The sequence below is a fragment of the Botryllus schlosseri genome, chromosome 10, assembly GCF_051294905.1.
Source record: "Botryllus schlosseri isolate E-star chromosome 10, Bs_hap1, whole genome shotgun sequence".
Taxonomy (NCBI): Eukaryota; Metazoa; Chordata; class Ascidiacea; order Stolidobranchia; family Styelidae; genus Botryllus; species Botryllus schlosseri.
The window spans coordinates 24,558,181-24,574,641 of record NC_137245.1 but is presented as its reverse complement, the minus strand read 5'-3'; the positions used below and the strand labels follow the sequence as shown (position 1 = coordinate 24,574,641).

General features: G+C 41.7%; 1 protein-coding gene across 2 annotated transcripts; it reads right to left on the bottom strand.

Moving 5' to 3' along the window:
- Positions 1-816: 816 nt before the first annotated feature.
- Positions 817-13,746, bottom strand: LOC145448655 (transcriptional activator Myb-like). Of its 2 annotated transcripts, none has more exons than XM_080327103.1 (15): positions 12,230-13,746; positions 9,860-9,990; positions 9,043-9,227; positions 8,254-8,382; positions 7,787-7,952; positions 7,601-7,720; positions 6,997-7,086; positions 6,678-6,889; positions 6,358-6,593; positions 5,565-6,022; positions 5,127-5,263; positions 4,856-4,967; positions 4,639-4,746; positions 3,836-4,231; positions 817-3,381 (listed from the first exon to the last, which is right to left on the bottom strand). In XM_080327103.1, exons 1-15 carry the CDS (start codon positions 12,453-12,455, stop codon positions 3,274-3,276), a joined length of 2,814 nt encoding a protein of 937 aa, XP_080183229.1. In that variant the 5' UTR covers positions 12,456-13,746; the 3' UTR covers positions 817-3,273. The 2 variants fall into 2 exon arrangements, with proteins under 2 accessions (XP_080183229.1, XP_080183228.1); XM_080327102.1 differs by having other exon boundaries at positions 6,997-7,089; positions 12,230-13,745.
- Between the last annotated feature and the right edge of the window lie 2,715 nt (positions 13,747-16,461).

Below are 16,461 nucleotides of genomic sequence, written 5' to 3'. Positions count from 1 at the left end.
GAATGCTTATGCTCTCAAACATTGATACCTAATGTGATGCATCAATATGAATCAAGCTCTCTGCACCCTCCGTATAGCTCAATTCGGAACTTTCGACAGTCCATGCGAACGTATTATGACCGTTTTCAAAACTACTTACTTACTTGAGTAGATTTTAAGCCAGGAAATTCTACTTCTACTTGAGGTAGTTTAAGGTTGCTTTCAAAAAAAGTACTTCTACTCGTACCTGAGTAGATTTTTACGTCGCTACTTCTACTTCTACTTGAGTAGCCTTCTTGACTACTTTGACTACCTCTGCCGTTAGGCTACCTAATCTGGTTCGCTCGTATCGGACATCAACATTCAAGTGGTTCGAAAATCTCATACGGACATTTGGCCGAAAAGGTTGGCCACCTCTGCTGTAATGCATCATATCAATTTACTTCAACACTCGAGGTTTTGTATTCGATCCTCTAGTTGTCCGATACATAGACTGAACCCACACGCAAACTCTATTGGAGAGCTTATTACTAAAATCAGGCAGCATCTTCGTAAACCCAACGTTGACAACCACTCCTATACACCAACAAAACACTACGGCCTACCGAAACATGACCCAATAGTGGACCATAGTCCGCAGATAGAGAACGTCTGCTCTACCACAAGGTAGTGATGGGCATTTTATGGAAAGACTATTTTCAGAGAATCTTGGAGGTACAGAACTTCTCAACTTCTATAAGTTTCAACTGTTCTGCAACTGACCTAGTTCTGCAGTAAAATAGTCGCACAACCTCGCCTGTAACCCAATATCAGTGCCTCGAATGAACAAGAGACATATCACGTGCTTTATTCAATTTATTTTCGAAAAAGGAAGCACTTAAAACGGATGAGAAAACGAGAAAAAAGAGAAAAATTGGTCAAGAGAACTCACGGGGACAGCGTAGATTCGTATCTTGATATCCATCGCTTTACACGGGCACAAATATGTACCCGACACACCCTAAATATTCGATGGTAGGAATGTCGAAAACCTTGGTCCTAAAAAGTCAAGGAATGTGGATGTCACCCTGTCAAGGTATTCGCTGTCAAGTCAGTGACATTGACCCGGGAGTGTCGTATCGTCAGTGCAATAAGACTTGAAACCCAACGGGGTAGGTTTTGCAATAGGAATTTATGATTCGGCACGGCATTACAGAACAATTTCGGCCTCTCGAGCGTACATTGTTTTAGCAGCAGTAGGAGAAAGCGACTAATTTCTATCTCTAGATAACGACTGTTTCTTGTTAGAAGCATATGATAGCATGCATGATTGTTAGAGGGGGTAAGGGCGGCACGTTGCGGATACAAAAACAGTATGATTGTATTCCGGTGGTACAATCGTGGGTACTTTTTAAAACTCTATCGTGATATTATGCAGTGTTGGACTTTTTGTAACCGTGAATACGCAGGGGTGAAATTATAGTTCCGAATATATCGCGTGGGGGGTGTCATAGTGCCAAGGGTGCGGACGACGTAATACGACAAAGAAACATATAACAATCACTACTAATCGTGCTCTATTAAAATCATAATATATATATAGGTATACTTATATTAATGGAGAGTATATTTCTTTGATTACTACGTTCTAAGTACTATTCGGTCGTTACGGGCTAATATAGAACGCCCCGGTAATAAATCAGTATCGGGCTGAAAAAGCGGATGTAGAAAAAGCTAGCGAAGCGTGGTTTGGAAAGTGAGAATTGAAGATTGTCTCGGTTTTCGGGAAAAACATTTCTGCTCGGAAAATATCACAGTGTACCGATATTTCCTAAGTTTCGTGGATTTTGTGGCTACCTTCACAGAGGACGAATTGTTGTGTTTTGTAGCTAAAACTTGGGCTATCAACGTAAAAATTTGCATTTCATAAGTTAAAATCGTGTCGGCTATAAATATCGTACCGCGAGATTTTGCGAGACTAAAAGTTAAACAATCATAGTTGGAAATATCACATTTCGAAATAACGACGTCATAATAAGGTCTCGCGACCGGAAAAAAATTGGCCGAACACAAAATTAGGTCGCTGAAACTTGCGGAAAACGGTGAAAAATCGATTTTTACATTAAAAAATGGAACTAGACTGATTTGAACACCGCAAAAAAGTACGATCCGAGGCGGAAAAAGCCCGATCGGCATATGAATCGCGCGAAAAATTGGGAACGAATAAACAGACGGGAAAATTACAAAACTTCAAATAAACGACATCTAGAAAACAATCCGCAACAATTATCATAACGCGATCAGTATAATCTAACTATCTACTAAATACACAGTACGATATACCTTTTTTTTCCAGACGGGACAAAATACTGAGACATACTCGAGAGACTATCTTACTACGTGAAGAATATAAAAAGAATGCATAAAAAAAGCGGGCGTATAGAAAAAGTACGTACATCTCATTCCACGACTAGCCTACTGATTATGACCAAACAAGTTTTTTTACGGTGCTCATAACAAAGAGTGGGGGTGGGGGATGATTTTAAATATACAAAAGCAGCGTTTTTTTCGTTTTTTTTTTTGCTAATTGAAAGTTTCGATTTTGTGTTTTGCAAAGATGCGGGGCTCATGATTATGTCTAGACGAATATGATTGACTGGCGCAGTCAACTGGGCGTATTATCACCCTCGATATGTGGACGCGTTCGTGACGTCACGGTTGAGATATGACGCCACGATTTTAAGGCGTTGATTGCGATAATTTTTTAGACAGACGGCGCGTACCGAAAATAATGATCTTTTTCGAGGCAAAAAATGTTGCATGGCGAGAATTTGTTTTAATGTCTATTTTGGGGGTAGGCATGATTTTGGACATTGCCCTCAAAATTTGAATCTGGTTTGCGATAAATTTTTTAGACGGACGAAAATATCGAAAATAATGATCATGGCGAGAATATTTTTTAGTTTATTTTTTGGGGGCATAATTTACGATATTGCCCTCAAAATTTGATTCCTTAGCGATATCTTTTTGCACAGACGAAAATAAGGCTCATGGCGAGAATTTTGATATTTTGTAACATTTTTGTGGGGGCATAATTTTGTGCTTCGCCCATAAAATTTGATTCCGGTTTCGTGCAAAAAGGCAAGAGATGTAAAAAACTGGTAATTTGATCATTGAATGATTGTGAGACTGGCTTTTTTCAGAAAACGATACCCTTTTTGAAATTTGGCTTCTGTAGGTTCTATTGACTGTCTGTTTGTTCGCCTGTGTGTCTCTCGGAACAAAAAGCGCGCTGTCGGTGCATCTGGTCCAGGCTTAGGAAGACGCGGGTTGTACGAGGCGCATGTAGGACTTGGCCGCGTCTGTCATGGATTGCTGGTCGTCAGTGCGGCCGCACGCTATTAGCTCCCATCTTGCGTTGATCTGAATGGAAATAAAAATGTTAGGATTGCGATCAGTGAACGACTGCATTCAGTGCTGTACACTGTACAGACTACCAATATAGTTAGTTGACGGTCAAGTAACTACTGGTATTTACAGCGCTTCTAGTTGCGGATTTTGAAAAGTGAGTTGTCCTAGTTGTAGTTACGCAGTTTCAAAATTGAGTAGTTCTAGTTTTAGTTGTAATTACGTAGTTTCGAAATTGGCTACAGTAGTTACATGTCAAGTTCCAGTTACGCGGTTTCAAAATTGAGTAGTTCTAGTTCTAATTACGCAGTTTAAAAAATGAGTAGTTCTAGTTCTAGTTACGCAGTTTTAAAAGTGAGTAATTATAGTTCTAGGTGCGCAGTTTGAAAAGTGAATAGTCCGCGACCCGAAATTTCCCGTTTTCAGTGGGCTATAAATATCACCTATCGCAACCCTATAATATACACACCTGAACTGCTTCTTCATCCAATCTCCTCCATTTCTCCGCCACCGCCGGCTTCATCACGCTAAGCGACCCGGACGAACACGACGACATCAACGAACAGCCCACATCCTCATCCTCATAACAACACTCCATTTCCGACATGAGTCTCCTCCTCGGGAAATTTACGTGCGGGTCCTCCCCGGTAGAGCCTTCTCTACGCTGTTCTTGCCGGGCCAACTTGAAGGGCGAAGCGTCGCTCTCCACGTAAGGCTGGGACAGGAATGATTCGGCGGCCAGGGCGGGTTCGGGCGGGGGCAGGCTTTCGTGGTCTGATTCGGGTTGGGAGAGTGTGTTGCAGGTCATTTCGTGGGGGGATGTGCACGCGTCGTCCATGCGTAAGGCTTTTTTGACTCTCTCGGTCTGAATATAATGAAACAAGTCAAATATAGAGACTAGATTTGAACACAGTGAATTCGGTTATGGTTAGTAACGGAATATAGTTCGACTGGCTCATAGTGCTACACGTTAGGCTACTTCCTCTTCCACGGTAACAGTTTAGACAAAACCACATACTTTTCAAAATTCTGATTTTGAAGACTATAAAGTGGTTTTGGGTTGAGTTTGTGTTACATTTACGGGTGAAAGTAGAGAATTGGAAATTGCATATCAACAATCGTACGTACATGTTTTTTCCCATTCTCTACTAGCTGCTGACGATTACCCCTGAGGAGTGTCAGCGAAAATATTCGGGTTCATTTCAATATGAATATACTATTCAATTGTATATTGAAGTTCTGTGTCTCCAAGAAGCTCCAAGCGAATTTTACCTTTTCGGGATCGATTGGCCGCGGCCTTTTTCTGTAAGTGCCGTCCGGGCAATAGCCCTCGCTGTTGATGACCTCGCACAAGTCGTCCAGAGAGTTGGGGGTGTCCGGCTGAAAATATCGACCCATTATTTGCAATTGTGAATAAGTCTTTCATCCATAATTAGGTTGTAAGGTAATTATGATAGTTAACAGTGATAGGCAGACAGAAAACACTCACCATTTTGATAGGCCCGTGCTTTTTTACTTGGGCGGCCAGCGCGTTTTTGAATGGTGTCGGCGTCCTCGGGGAGAATTCGGCGATTGACTTTCGTGTGAATGGGGTGTTGGCGCTGTTAACGAATATTAGCCATCAGTTTTGATTCTTATCAAGTCCACGCCATAATTATGTGAAGTATTTCATCAAAACACCGGCATATGCCAGGCGATAATTGCGAGTAGCGCAAATAACCCAAATTGATTACATCACAAGAAAACAGTATGTCACTTACTAGTCGCTGTAGTTTTCCTTGTTGAAAACCATCTGGGTCTGGGCGTGAAAAGTCTTGAAGGCCCCAGCGACACCGCCGATCGTTTTCATTGGCGTTGATGTCAGAGAGGGGCATTCCATCGATGAGTTGTTCAGGAACTGCAAAGAAATCAAAAAAATGTAAAAAATTATCGAAGTTGAAAAAATCCATGTAAAATAAATTCCATGAGTTGTCTCAGAACTACACACAAAGAAAAATTGTAAAATATACAATTTACAAGTAAATTTCCAGTACATTTAAAAAAATTATATAAAAAATACTCTGTCGAGGTGTTCTTACAGAATTACAACGAAAGCAAAAAATATAATTAACAAACTAAATAAAAGTTAAAGCTTGAAAATTAATTTTAATAAATTGAAAAGAAAGAAGAATTCTTAAATATAAATTCAAAAAAATTACCTGCGAAGGAGAGAAGGGTAACGTCTTGATCGGGGTAGTGAGCGACTTGACTTGGGGTAGAGTTGGGTAACACATGGGGGCAGTCGTGGCCACGGTCTGCCTATAAAACTCATCCGTCATGACATCATCACCCGGTCCGGACAGGCACATCGTGACGTCATCGACCGGACACGGCATGCCTCCGAACGCGTCCGGATCCGGTTTCACGTACGCCATCCGGTTTTCGTGCCGCCCCGGAGAGTGGGCCGGGAAAAAGTGGCGCGGGTCGTCCGTGGACAGGGTGCGCTCTAGGAAGCTGTGTACAGGAGACTGCTCCGGGTTGGGAGACAGGGTGGCCGTGTTGAAAAAGCCGTTTGAGTTGGCCTCTTCGGATAGTAGGCTTGCCAGGCCGAGGATGTCGTGCTGCTCGCGGGGGGTGGGGGTGAGGTCTGTGAAACTTGCGTTTTCGGTCGCGTATTCTGTAAGGAACAAAGATTTTAGGGGTTATCAAATGTGATTGTAAAATGTCTCTATGCTCTAATTTCAATTCTAATCCTGGTTTTCTAATTTCATTTCTAATTTCTAATTCAGTTCTGGTTTTCCTGAAAATGCTACAGGAGCACTGTATAGTATAGTACGAAACGAGTCAAGCTTGCAGCACAGATATTTGCCATTCTCAAAAAAAATGAATTATGATTTGTAATGAACTGGACTTGAATTTTGATGTCTTTCTTCCTAAGCCGGAATTGAATCGAATTGAAATCTAATTTCGAAAAAAACTGCGTAGCTATCGTTCTCAAGTAAAGCTGCTTACCTAGCAAGTCATCAGGCAGCACCATTTGGTCTTCATCCGCAAAATTCACCTCCTGTTTACACTCAAAAGCTGGCAACGGCGACTGCTCGTTGCTCTGTACAGGAGATCGCAGCTCTGGCGCTTTATCCAAAGGCGCTTTCTGGCTGCGGGCTGGCGCAAAATTCCCGCCTCTATCGCCCAAGGTCTGGACGGTCCTGGGCGTGTCCAACTGCACGCGGACGTTACCGCCTTTACGCCTGAGACACAAGGTTATTGTCAGGTTTAGAATATACCACTTCTGTAATATGAAGATGTGTTGTGTAGAAATTCGCTACACTTACTTTTTCAAAATGGCTGGCGCGGTCAGAAACTTAGTTGCCAGGGGTGACGTGATCGGAATCAGCCCGTGCATGTTCGCCGTCTTGGATAGTCCTGCCACGGACTGCCCGCTGAAGCGTATGTCGGTCCTGCCGGAGGTCTGCATCTGGGTGAATTTGATCGGGGTAGGGGGCGGCTTGTTCTGCTGGTCGCTCTGGGTGAGTTTCAGGCGTTCCTGATAACAACGAGATTCGATGAGATGACAGTTCTCATGATGGTCGTTTAGACAGGAAACTCAGGAATATTGTATTTCAAGGCACCAATACGGGAATGTGCAAATACCTGGTTGGATATCGGGATGATATTGATGTCTTTGAAGGGCGACAGTGAGGTGGCTTGGCTCAAATCGACGATTTTGTATTCTTCGGGACTCTGCTGTAGAAAAAGTGGGATCAGAAACAACGCCTTATCCACACTGTTCTGGTATAGTATACAATGCTAATGTTGGCACTTGAGGCGGTCACCGGTCAGTGACGAAGTATTCCTAGCAGTTAGTCAAGTAGATTTTGAGTACTTGCACCCTTCACTCAATCGGCAGTATTTTACGATTATTTTCGCTTCTTTTCAACAGTTTTTCTAGGCAAAACTACATAATTTTGACACTTTAATTTTGTACAGTAACATATAGTACGACTTACTTTTTCCAATCGCAATTTTCGAACATAGTAGTACTTTTGAGAGTAGTTTGCACCGCAAGAGCCACGTGAAATAACTGGATGTATTTTCAAAGATTCTACCAATTTGCAGCGTCATCCCTTCCCCAGTATTGACGTGACTTGAAAATTGCTACTTCTACTTGCATATATGTACGGCGTTACTTCTATACCTTTACTTGAGAAGTAACGCCGACTACTTTAACCCACTGTAGTTGATTCAGTCGACTTACTTGTCCCTGCGAAGCGTTCGCCGAAAAGTAACTGTCCGAAGATGTGGACGACTGCACGAACCCGGTTGTGGGACATATCCGGATAGAACCGATCGACGTAAGCAAAGACCCGGTTACAAACTGTGAAAATATTTCAGTATATGAAAAAAAAAATCATTGTCAAATATGCTCCCGCAGTCGACCCACCTGTTGTTGCTTGTGGTGGTTTTCCCACATGGGCAGAGGGGGGTGGTTTGCCAAGAAACCCAGTTTCTCGAGTAAGTACGGGGGGCAAGGCTCGGCCAGGTAGCCCTCGTTTTCGACCTTGCGTTTCATTGTGGAGTTCCAGTGGTTTTTGATGGCGTTGTCGGTCCTGAAAAATGGACAGAAGTGGTCGGTTATGACGTAGTTAGTAGAAAATGAAACTAGGACGCAATCCATAGCGTGACATTATTCAGTCTTATCAGCGCCACACACAACATAGTTTACATCCACGTAACGCAAACAAGGCATGTTTAATCTCACTGCGCCAATAAGTTATTACATACCTATCCGATGAGCGTGCTTGTATACTTAGCAAGCGGCTTACACTATCTATCATATCAGCGGTACACTCATAATGAGGTATCTATCACGTTCTTCATGGCTACCGTATATTCAACAGGATTCTTTACCTGCCGGGCAACAGCTTCGCTATCTCGGCCCATCTGTTTCCGAGTCTTTTATGGGCTTCGAAAATGATCCTATCCTCGTCTTCGGTCCAAGCTGTCTTTTTGATGTCCGGATTGAGATGGTTGTGCCATCTAAACCAACGTAAAATCACCATTGGTATCACTGCTTTTCTCAATGCATTTGTGTACATTGTGCACTTGGCTTGCTGTAGCTTGTTTAGATAACTTTACCAGACGGGTACAGAGACTGTTGCGGTAAATGGATTGCAGACAGTCTCGTATAGGCGCCACAGCGTGGCGCGTTAGCTTGTGCCATGAGTGGTCAGTGGTGACTTGGTCAGTCACTAAGCACTTCCAATTCTTTGGACTATCTATGTACAATGTACTTTGCCATTCTCTGCTAGTCGCTGTCGATTAACCCGTGTGTCAGCCAAAAAGATTCCAGTTTCGTTCGATATGAATATATTATTCAATAGTATATTGTAGTTCTGTGCCTCCGAGTGTGTATTCAATACGTTTCGGAGTAATCAATCATATTTTGCCTACTAGTATCATCTACTCAAGTGGTTATATTGTAAAACTACTACTTCCAATTCTACTCAACAGATTTTGATGCGAAACTTCTTGCTTTTTAAGACTGCTAGAGTAGATTTCAATTTCGATATTTATTTTAAGTGGTTTTGGTTGTATTGTAATCGATACTTCTACTTCTACTTGAGCAACAGCGCTGACTAATTTGATTACCTCTGGATCTACCCAACTGTATTCACGACAGTTTTGCAACATATTCACCTTTCCCTGCACTGCTTTCCGATGCGGCCTTTCAGATGCTTCGATATGAGGGACCATTTTTTCGGGCCGTATTTCTTGACCAGCTCAATCACGCGCTCGTCTTCTTCCTTGGTCCACGGGCCTTTTACCAGCTCCGGGCTGAGCACTTTCTGCCACCTTTGCAGGCATTGCACGTCCGAACGGTCCTGAAGGACAATTTGCGCCGATGAGAAATTTACAAGCAGCTGTTTTAAAAGATAAAAGATATTGCAACAGTCGGATTGGTTTTATTAAGGGTGTGTTTTATATATTAGCTTCACGCGTAAAATTTTTTATAATACGAAGCGGAAACGAATACCGGGTAAGCACAGCTTAACACTATAACGCAAAATGCAAGTCCTAAATAATAGTCTAGTGATTACGTACTCCCGCCATCGACCCATTCCGGTAACCGGTAGCTAGAATGAAATAACTACAACACACAATAAATGTGATATTGCATTAGTTATTGCATATTCAGTTAATGTGATGATTGAGCTTGTTTTTGTTCTGGAAAGGCCTGAATTTTCGGTTTGGTGGTAGTGGGAAGAAAGTAAACTCAATATCAATAAATAACTCGTTGCCGTATCAGTATATAACAGGCGTACCCGTATATGCCAGTGCAGGATACTTAGAGATGATGATTTTAATTTTTCTCATTTCCGCCCTTGAAAGTCTCATAGTACCGATATAAATAGAAGCAGCGTAGCAGCGTAATCAACGGGTAACCATCAAGTAATGATGATGATGGCAGCAACACAAATTGTACAATGTACACATACAGGTTACCATCACTTACGTTGAAATAGGTGGAAATCCTCTGAAAGTCTTCCATCCCGTACTTTTCCACCAAAACGCGTAACTTATCGTCTTCCTGCTGCGTCCAACGTGCCTTATTAATTTTTTTAGCCGACCCGACACATCCCATCACTGCAAACAGAGCGGGGAATCGATTCATTGAAAATGTTATGACAATGTAAGTCCCACTTCAAACGGTATTACAATGGGAATACGCTTTTCGGAGTCGAGCCCAGGTGTGTTTATAGTACCCCGCGATTGAAAGAGTTTAAAAACAGTCGTGCAATATATCGCTCGGTATCAGATCTTGGGTAAACGCAGAGTCTAATAGTGTCCAGTGTCGGCGCCTAAGCTTTGAACACCACTATCATATTGCGAGTGTTTGCATAATGGAACTGAGTTACGCTACTGCGATGTATTAAAAAAGGCTGATACCCAGTTTGCAAGTACTTCCTGTACGACTCGCCAATAGACAGCCGACCACGCTTAACCACTTGCAATACGAAACTGTACATAGTCTTTTAAATGTCCGCGTCAAAATAAACTATTGGATATAGGACATAGTTCACACATTGCAAGAAAGACTTTGTTCAACATGCTAAAGTTCTAACATCATATTTGTAGTTCAAACACGAAATAGAAACAGATATTGATGAACATGTGCCTGAATTTGCCTTATAACAAAGTTTCAAGTCTGTTAATCGCAATAGCTTTAAGTGTACTGGCGACACACAGATATTTGCGTTAATTATATTCAAATCGCGATAAGAAATTCAAGTATCTTAAGGCGACTAACAGTCGCACCATCTCTGAAACATGACTTCATAATAGGCGTCTTGGGGGTTGCGTTATCTAACCGCAAAGGGTCTTAATTTGCAGTAAGCAATAAAAGTCTTACGGCACTAAATCCTGCCTGGACTTGTCCACGGATTTCCGACTCCACGGAGGTATAAAATATCATAGCGGCTCGCGCGAAAACAATATTTGCTATTCCCCCAACGCATTAACGATACAGTAAGTCTACAACATAAAGCTGCCGAATCTATTCTGTAAGTCAGCAAGTAGTCCGAAATTGAGGCGTGCGCCTATCCGCGCGCGCGCGTCTCCAGTGAAGCATTGATGAGTTGATCTGGAATCTTATGCATTAGCAATTTGCATATTTTTTCTACCTGGAATTGCGCATCGCTTGGCGAAAAGGATAATCTACGTTTCCTGTGCGGGAAAGCGCGATCACGTGACGAATAGCGTTTCTACCTACAGAAGACACATGGAAGGCTTCTTCAGCAGGAAATCAGTCGCATAATATCACAAGATCCGGCATTTCGCTTGTTAACACTAAGGGATCTGAATCCTTATGATAGCTATATATGATTTGAAGAGACTGCGGAAGGTACATAACTTCAATATACAATTGAATAATATTTTGATATTGAAATAAACCCAACTATGCTCGGCTGACACTCGTCAGGAGTAATCGTAAGCAACTAGTAGATAATTGAATAGAACATTATATATCAACAATAAACTATAAACTGTACACTATAAATGCCTAGTCTCGCAGACGGGTATACTCGTAAATAATAAATGGGTGGGGATTTCAGATCTTAACACCGAGATTGCTTAACGCCTATAGCTCCGACAAACATTTGCTCCACGCAGAGGTTGCCAAAGTAGTGGATGTTGGCTTCGCAGTCAAGTAGAAGTGGGAGAAAGGTCATAAATTTTTACTATAATACATGTAGAAAGAAATAATTATTCTAGTAGTCTAAAATTATAACCACTTGAGTAAGGATCGTAAGTAGGCAGAACTTACTTGAGTATTTAGAAAGAGTAGAAGTAGTTCCATATTGATCGCCTCTGGCGTTCTCTAAACCCCACGAGAGGTTGGAGGAGCCGATTTGCTCAAAATCTATCGCATTGGACAGAAACACGGGCGCACTAATATTTCGCCCGATATATCCTTCGAAAACTTATCCAGTTACGCAGTTACGCCCCCACGACCCACCCATCATCTAAAATTCACGGGCAATAGTATATGCAGACATACTTATTGCATTGCGATGAAGCGCAGTAGCAGAAATATGCTATGAGAGTGTAGTGTTGGAGTACTGGTAACCTGTAGTCAGTCTTGATAATGAAATACGATCGCTTCGGAATAGATAAATTGGCCCTTGTATTGATCAACATAAAATAGCGCGTACGGTAGAACCAGCCGATGCGACAGACTGTCACGATCGCTTCTTATATAGGAAACGAAACCAGATAAATGTGCAGTGAAGAAACTTAATCAACCCCAGTGTGACAAGCGATTTCCCGCTACAAGACCAACAGATTATATCGTTTATAAAGCGCACCACCGCATCACGCTTACCTTGCGTGCTGGTGAAGATGCTTTTCGGCACTCTGACGTCATAATCGTGGTCGTCAATGGACGACGCTCTTGAGTTCTCCGAGTCAACCGAAGCCAATCGAAGCAGTCTTACGGTATTGTCTTTTCCGTCGTGATTTATTGAACCATAATTCGGACTTGAGTCGGATTGTAATGAAGTGGAGTAATAACCATGGTCGTCCTCGCCATTGACACTTGTAATCAGCATTGTGCTATACCGGCGAGTGATACGCTACACTTTGATCAACACAATAGAATTTTGGCATGCGCTATTGTTACTCTCTGTTGAGAAAATCAAGATAGTGTTCAAAGATATTCCACGTGATGCGTCATCATCAAGTCACTAACAATAAGAGACGTGGTAATACCTTTCTTTGTGTATAGTTTGACTAGTCGGCTAATGCAATCATTAGCACCTGTTGCGTTCTAGCCTGGAAGAACCACGCCTGTTCGAACCTACATCGGCAAATCCTCGTTAAAAGCGGCGCAAATATACCCAGAATAGCTCCACAATGCATGAAATCGCCCGGAATTCACTATTTGAAAAGTTGAGTTCACCTAGTCCTAGCTTAGCAAAGGCAAACACATTACTGAGTTGAAAAGGCACCGAAAAGGTTTCGATACGGCGGTCAAGAACTCCGCATTCAAGTGCCGGCGAATCGATTTTCGAAACATCGCAGCAAAGATTATGCCGCTGGGCATAAAAACAGTGAAAAATTGAGGTACCACTCCATATGATGACCAAGCGGCCTCTATCAAAACTATACAATATCAAAGGCCCTAAGTGCGGCAGATGGCTATAACGCTGGCTACTTCTGTCACGATTGCTGAAGGCACGCTCATCAGACAAGTTCAACGCGCGAGATATATTGTTGGTAGTTATTTCGCCCGCGCGTTCTCGTGTACCATGCGTTCTCAAACAACCTACATCGATATATACTCGACATATACACAGTTAGATCGACTCTGTAAATAACTCGAAGGCCTCAGATTAATCAAGAAGGCCGCGCCGCCATCGAATCGCTGCCAGCCCCGCAGTTACCATCAAAGCGTTCCAATGATGTCTCCGAGTAATTTACGACACATAATATTGAAGGCTCCAATATAGACTTTCTCACGATAAATGAAACTTTGCAGAGTGCACACTGCGCAGTACAGCGTACCGCAGAAATCTTAATTTAAAACGTAGGAAATAAGGAGATGGGCCGGTTATCTGATGCTGACTGCAATTGTGCGTGATATTCAACGCGCTTTTAATGATAAAATACGAACTATACGCCTATCAAACTTGTGGAAATCTACATATAAGACGCAGAAAATAAGGAGACAGAACCCTGTTATCTGATGCTAACTACCATAATTTCTGATATTCCACGCGCTTTTGAGCATCACAAACGAACTATTATACCAAAACTTGCAAACGTATCATAGAAATCATAAATTAAAACGTAGGAATTAACAATATCTGACGCTAACTACAATTATGTGTAATATTCCACGCGCTTTTAATGATCGAATACGAACTATGTACAACTTTGCAGAATGCTGAGTATCATAGAAATCATAATTTAAAACGTAGGAAATACCAAGATGGGAAGAGTTATCTGATGCTAACAATTATATGAAGTTCCATGTGCTGTTATGTATCAATTACGGATTATATCAAACTTTCTAGAGTGCAACTTATCATAGAAATGTAGGAATTAACACTAATGCTAACTACATCTATTATGTAATGTATTGCATGCGATTCTAATAATTAAATAAGGACAACACCTTACTGAAATAATTCCAAATCCAGAATTAAGCCGCATCTTTATCCATGTAATTCACATCCCTAATCTCACACTTCAAGTCGAGTATTGAATAAACCCATCTCTATTCACTGACACCTAATTTACAGGCGGCCTTGCCTCGTCTTGCCCCGTCGACATGTTCCTTGATAGTATTGTGGATGTCGTCTAGCAACCGTTGTTATAGCCCAGAATTGCCTCTTCCGTGATTTAAAGTAAGTCGTAATAAAAATTAAGGAAAAAGCTTTCCCTTGGTAATAATTTAAACCAAACGCTCGCAAGAGTACAAAAGGCCGGTAGAAAAAGGCAATTTGCGGCTGGAAGGATTTAAATCGCCGGTCATTGTTAGGTATTTCTCCTAAACCTCATTCACACCGGCGCTCTCTCGGATTTCTTGTGGAATTCGATTGACGGCCGGTCTCGCGTAAAAGACTGGAACGACCGATGTCGCGAGTAGGGGTGGGCAAAATCGAGTACCTGAGAGATTCGATTCTGAATCACGTAATATGCTTCGAGTCGAGTCGAGTAATCGAGTATTACTCATTAAGACGTCATACCAGAATGTAATATGTCAGAGTTCAAATATGTACCTTTTATGCAACTACAAAGAATATAATGCCTGTCATCCATCACATTAAACATACTTCGGTATTTTTTCGACCATACCGATTTCATTGCGCTTCGTGACAATGTTGTGGGATGATCATGACTTCGGAAATGTGCTATTTCCAGTAACGTTTCTAGCTTTATGCTATAGATTTCGTATGCTACAATATGACCAATCAACGTTTCAGTGAAAATTAGTATCAAAACTATAATTCTCGTTGATAAATTAACTTTCAGTGGCGAGGAGCGTATAATTTCAATACTCTAAAAATTCGTCTTTTACTACTCGACTCGAATCATTAAAATTAATACTCGATTCAGATTCGAGTACTCGAATCATTGTGCCCAGCCCTAGTCGCGAGTGCATCTTCATTCTTCAGCCAGGCATGTGTGATTGTGTGTGAGTGTGAGTCTGAGTACTGACTGAGTAGCAGACTTGTACAAACTAACGGAATTCGAATTGGGCAGTAGAACTAGAACTAAAACTACTCATTTTTCAAAACTCGCAACTAGAACTAGAACTAGAACTGCTCACTTTTCAAAACTCGCGATCAGCACTAGAACTAGAAGTAACGGCCTTGAAAAATCCTCAACTAGAACTATACTCAAAAACAGTAGTTAATTGACAGTCAACTGGTTTGGCAGTTTCTACTAATCTGGTGAGTATAATTTGGAGTCCACGAGCAGATGCAAATTGATGCAGCACATCCGAAACATCGTAAAAATAGATTAGAAAAAAAGTCAATTCTTGACGTCACACAGAACTGAATTTTTCAAAGTTACATCACAATCTGAATTACACCAAACTCGTGGTTACTCAGTTACCCACGTTTATTGTCAAGATAATTGCGTTGTTTCCATCAAAATGACCACAACCTGGCCTGCGCGAAATTATAGGTCATCGGGGCCAATCGTATGCAAGCTTTCACAATAGTATTTACAAAAATAACTGTGACAGCGCATCGGGTTCGCGTGACGCATCCTAATCAAGGGTATACCTGGATGCTGGATCATATCCGACGTGGAAAATCGAAAAGTTTACTCTATGTCAGATTTAAACCCAATTTCGAATTATGTGAAACTTAAATCTCCGTGTTTAACCTTTGACACCATTGTTCATGCAGTCTCTCGCGGCACACAATGACCATAACAATGGCCAATTGTGTTGAGCGATTGTTCGGAACAATGCCGATTCGAAGACTTTGACGGCTATTTCGGGGTGGTTCCGTCACCCTGAACAGATTTTAAATTGTATTTTCGTAATCAGTACAACACCAGCTTTCGATTATGACAAGTTTTATTAAATTTGAGCGCTCGGGTCGCCAGCTATAGAAATACCAATTATGTTGCCGGCTCAGCAGTATATCTCTCTGGGTATTCAAGTGTGACGACTGACTTGCGCATCGCCATGACGCCATCTATCCGTAGGTTAGTAATTTATACATCGACCCGCACAAAAGCGACACTTCAATCTTCATAAATAACCTATTATTTTATTGAGGATAAAATCGCACCTGTATACCTTGCAAGTGCATCAAATAGACTTCAAATCAATCACGACAACCCACTCAAGTCTGATATCTTAGCTATGCCGAGCTATTTGAATAAAACGGGGCTTTCTTCCAGCAAACCATGTATTATTAACAAGTAGCAGAATAATACGCACGTAGTACATATGAACAGTGGATTATCACTTCGAGTAGGGTTTGAATCACAATACTTGTGAAACTGAATGCAAGAATTTCTCACGTTACTGTTGCTCTACCATGATGCGATGTTTGCCCACTTGAAAGTCACGAAATTCATAGCCGAAAA

Coding starts and splice junctions, on each gene's coding strand:
- LOC145448655 (XM_080327102.1), bottom strand. CDS start 12,455: ATGCTGATTACAAGTGTCAATGGCGAGGACGACCATGGTTATTACTCC. Junction 7,721..7,786: donor ACCACCACAAGCAACAACAG/GTGGGTCGACTG, acceptor ATATTTTCACAG/TTTGTAACCGGGTCTTTGCT. Junction 6,023..6,357: donor GCTGCCTGATGACTTGCTAG/GTAAGCAGCTTT, acceptor TGTTCCTTACAG/AATACGCGACCGAAAACGCA.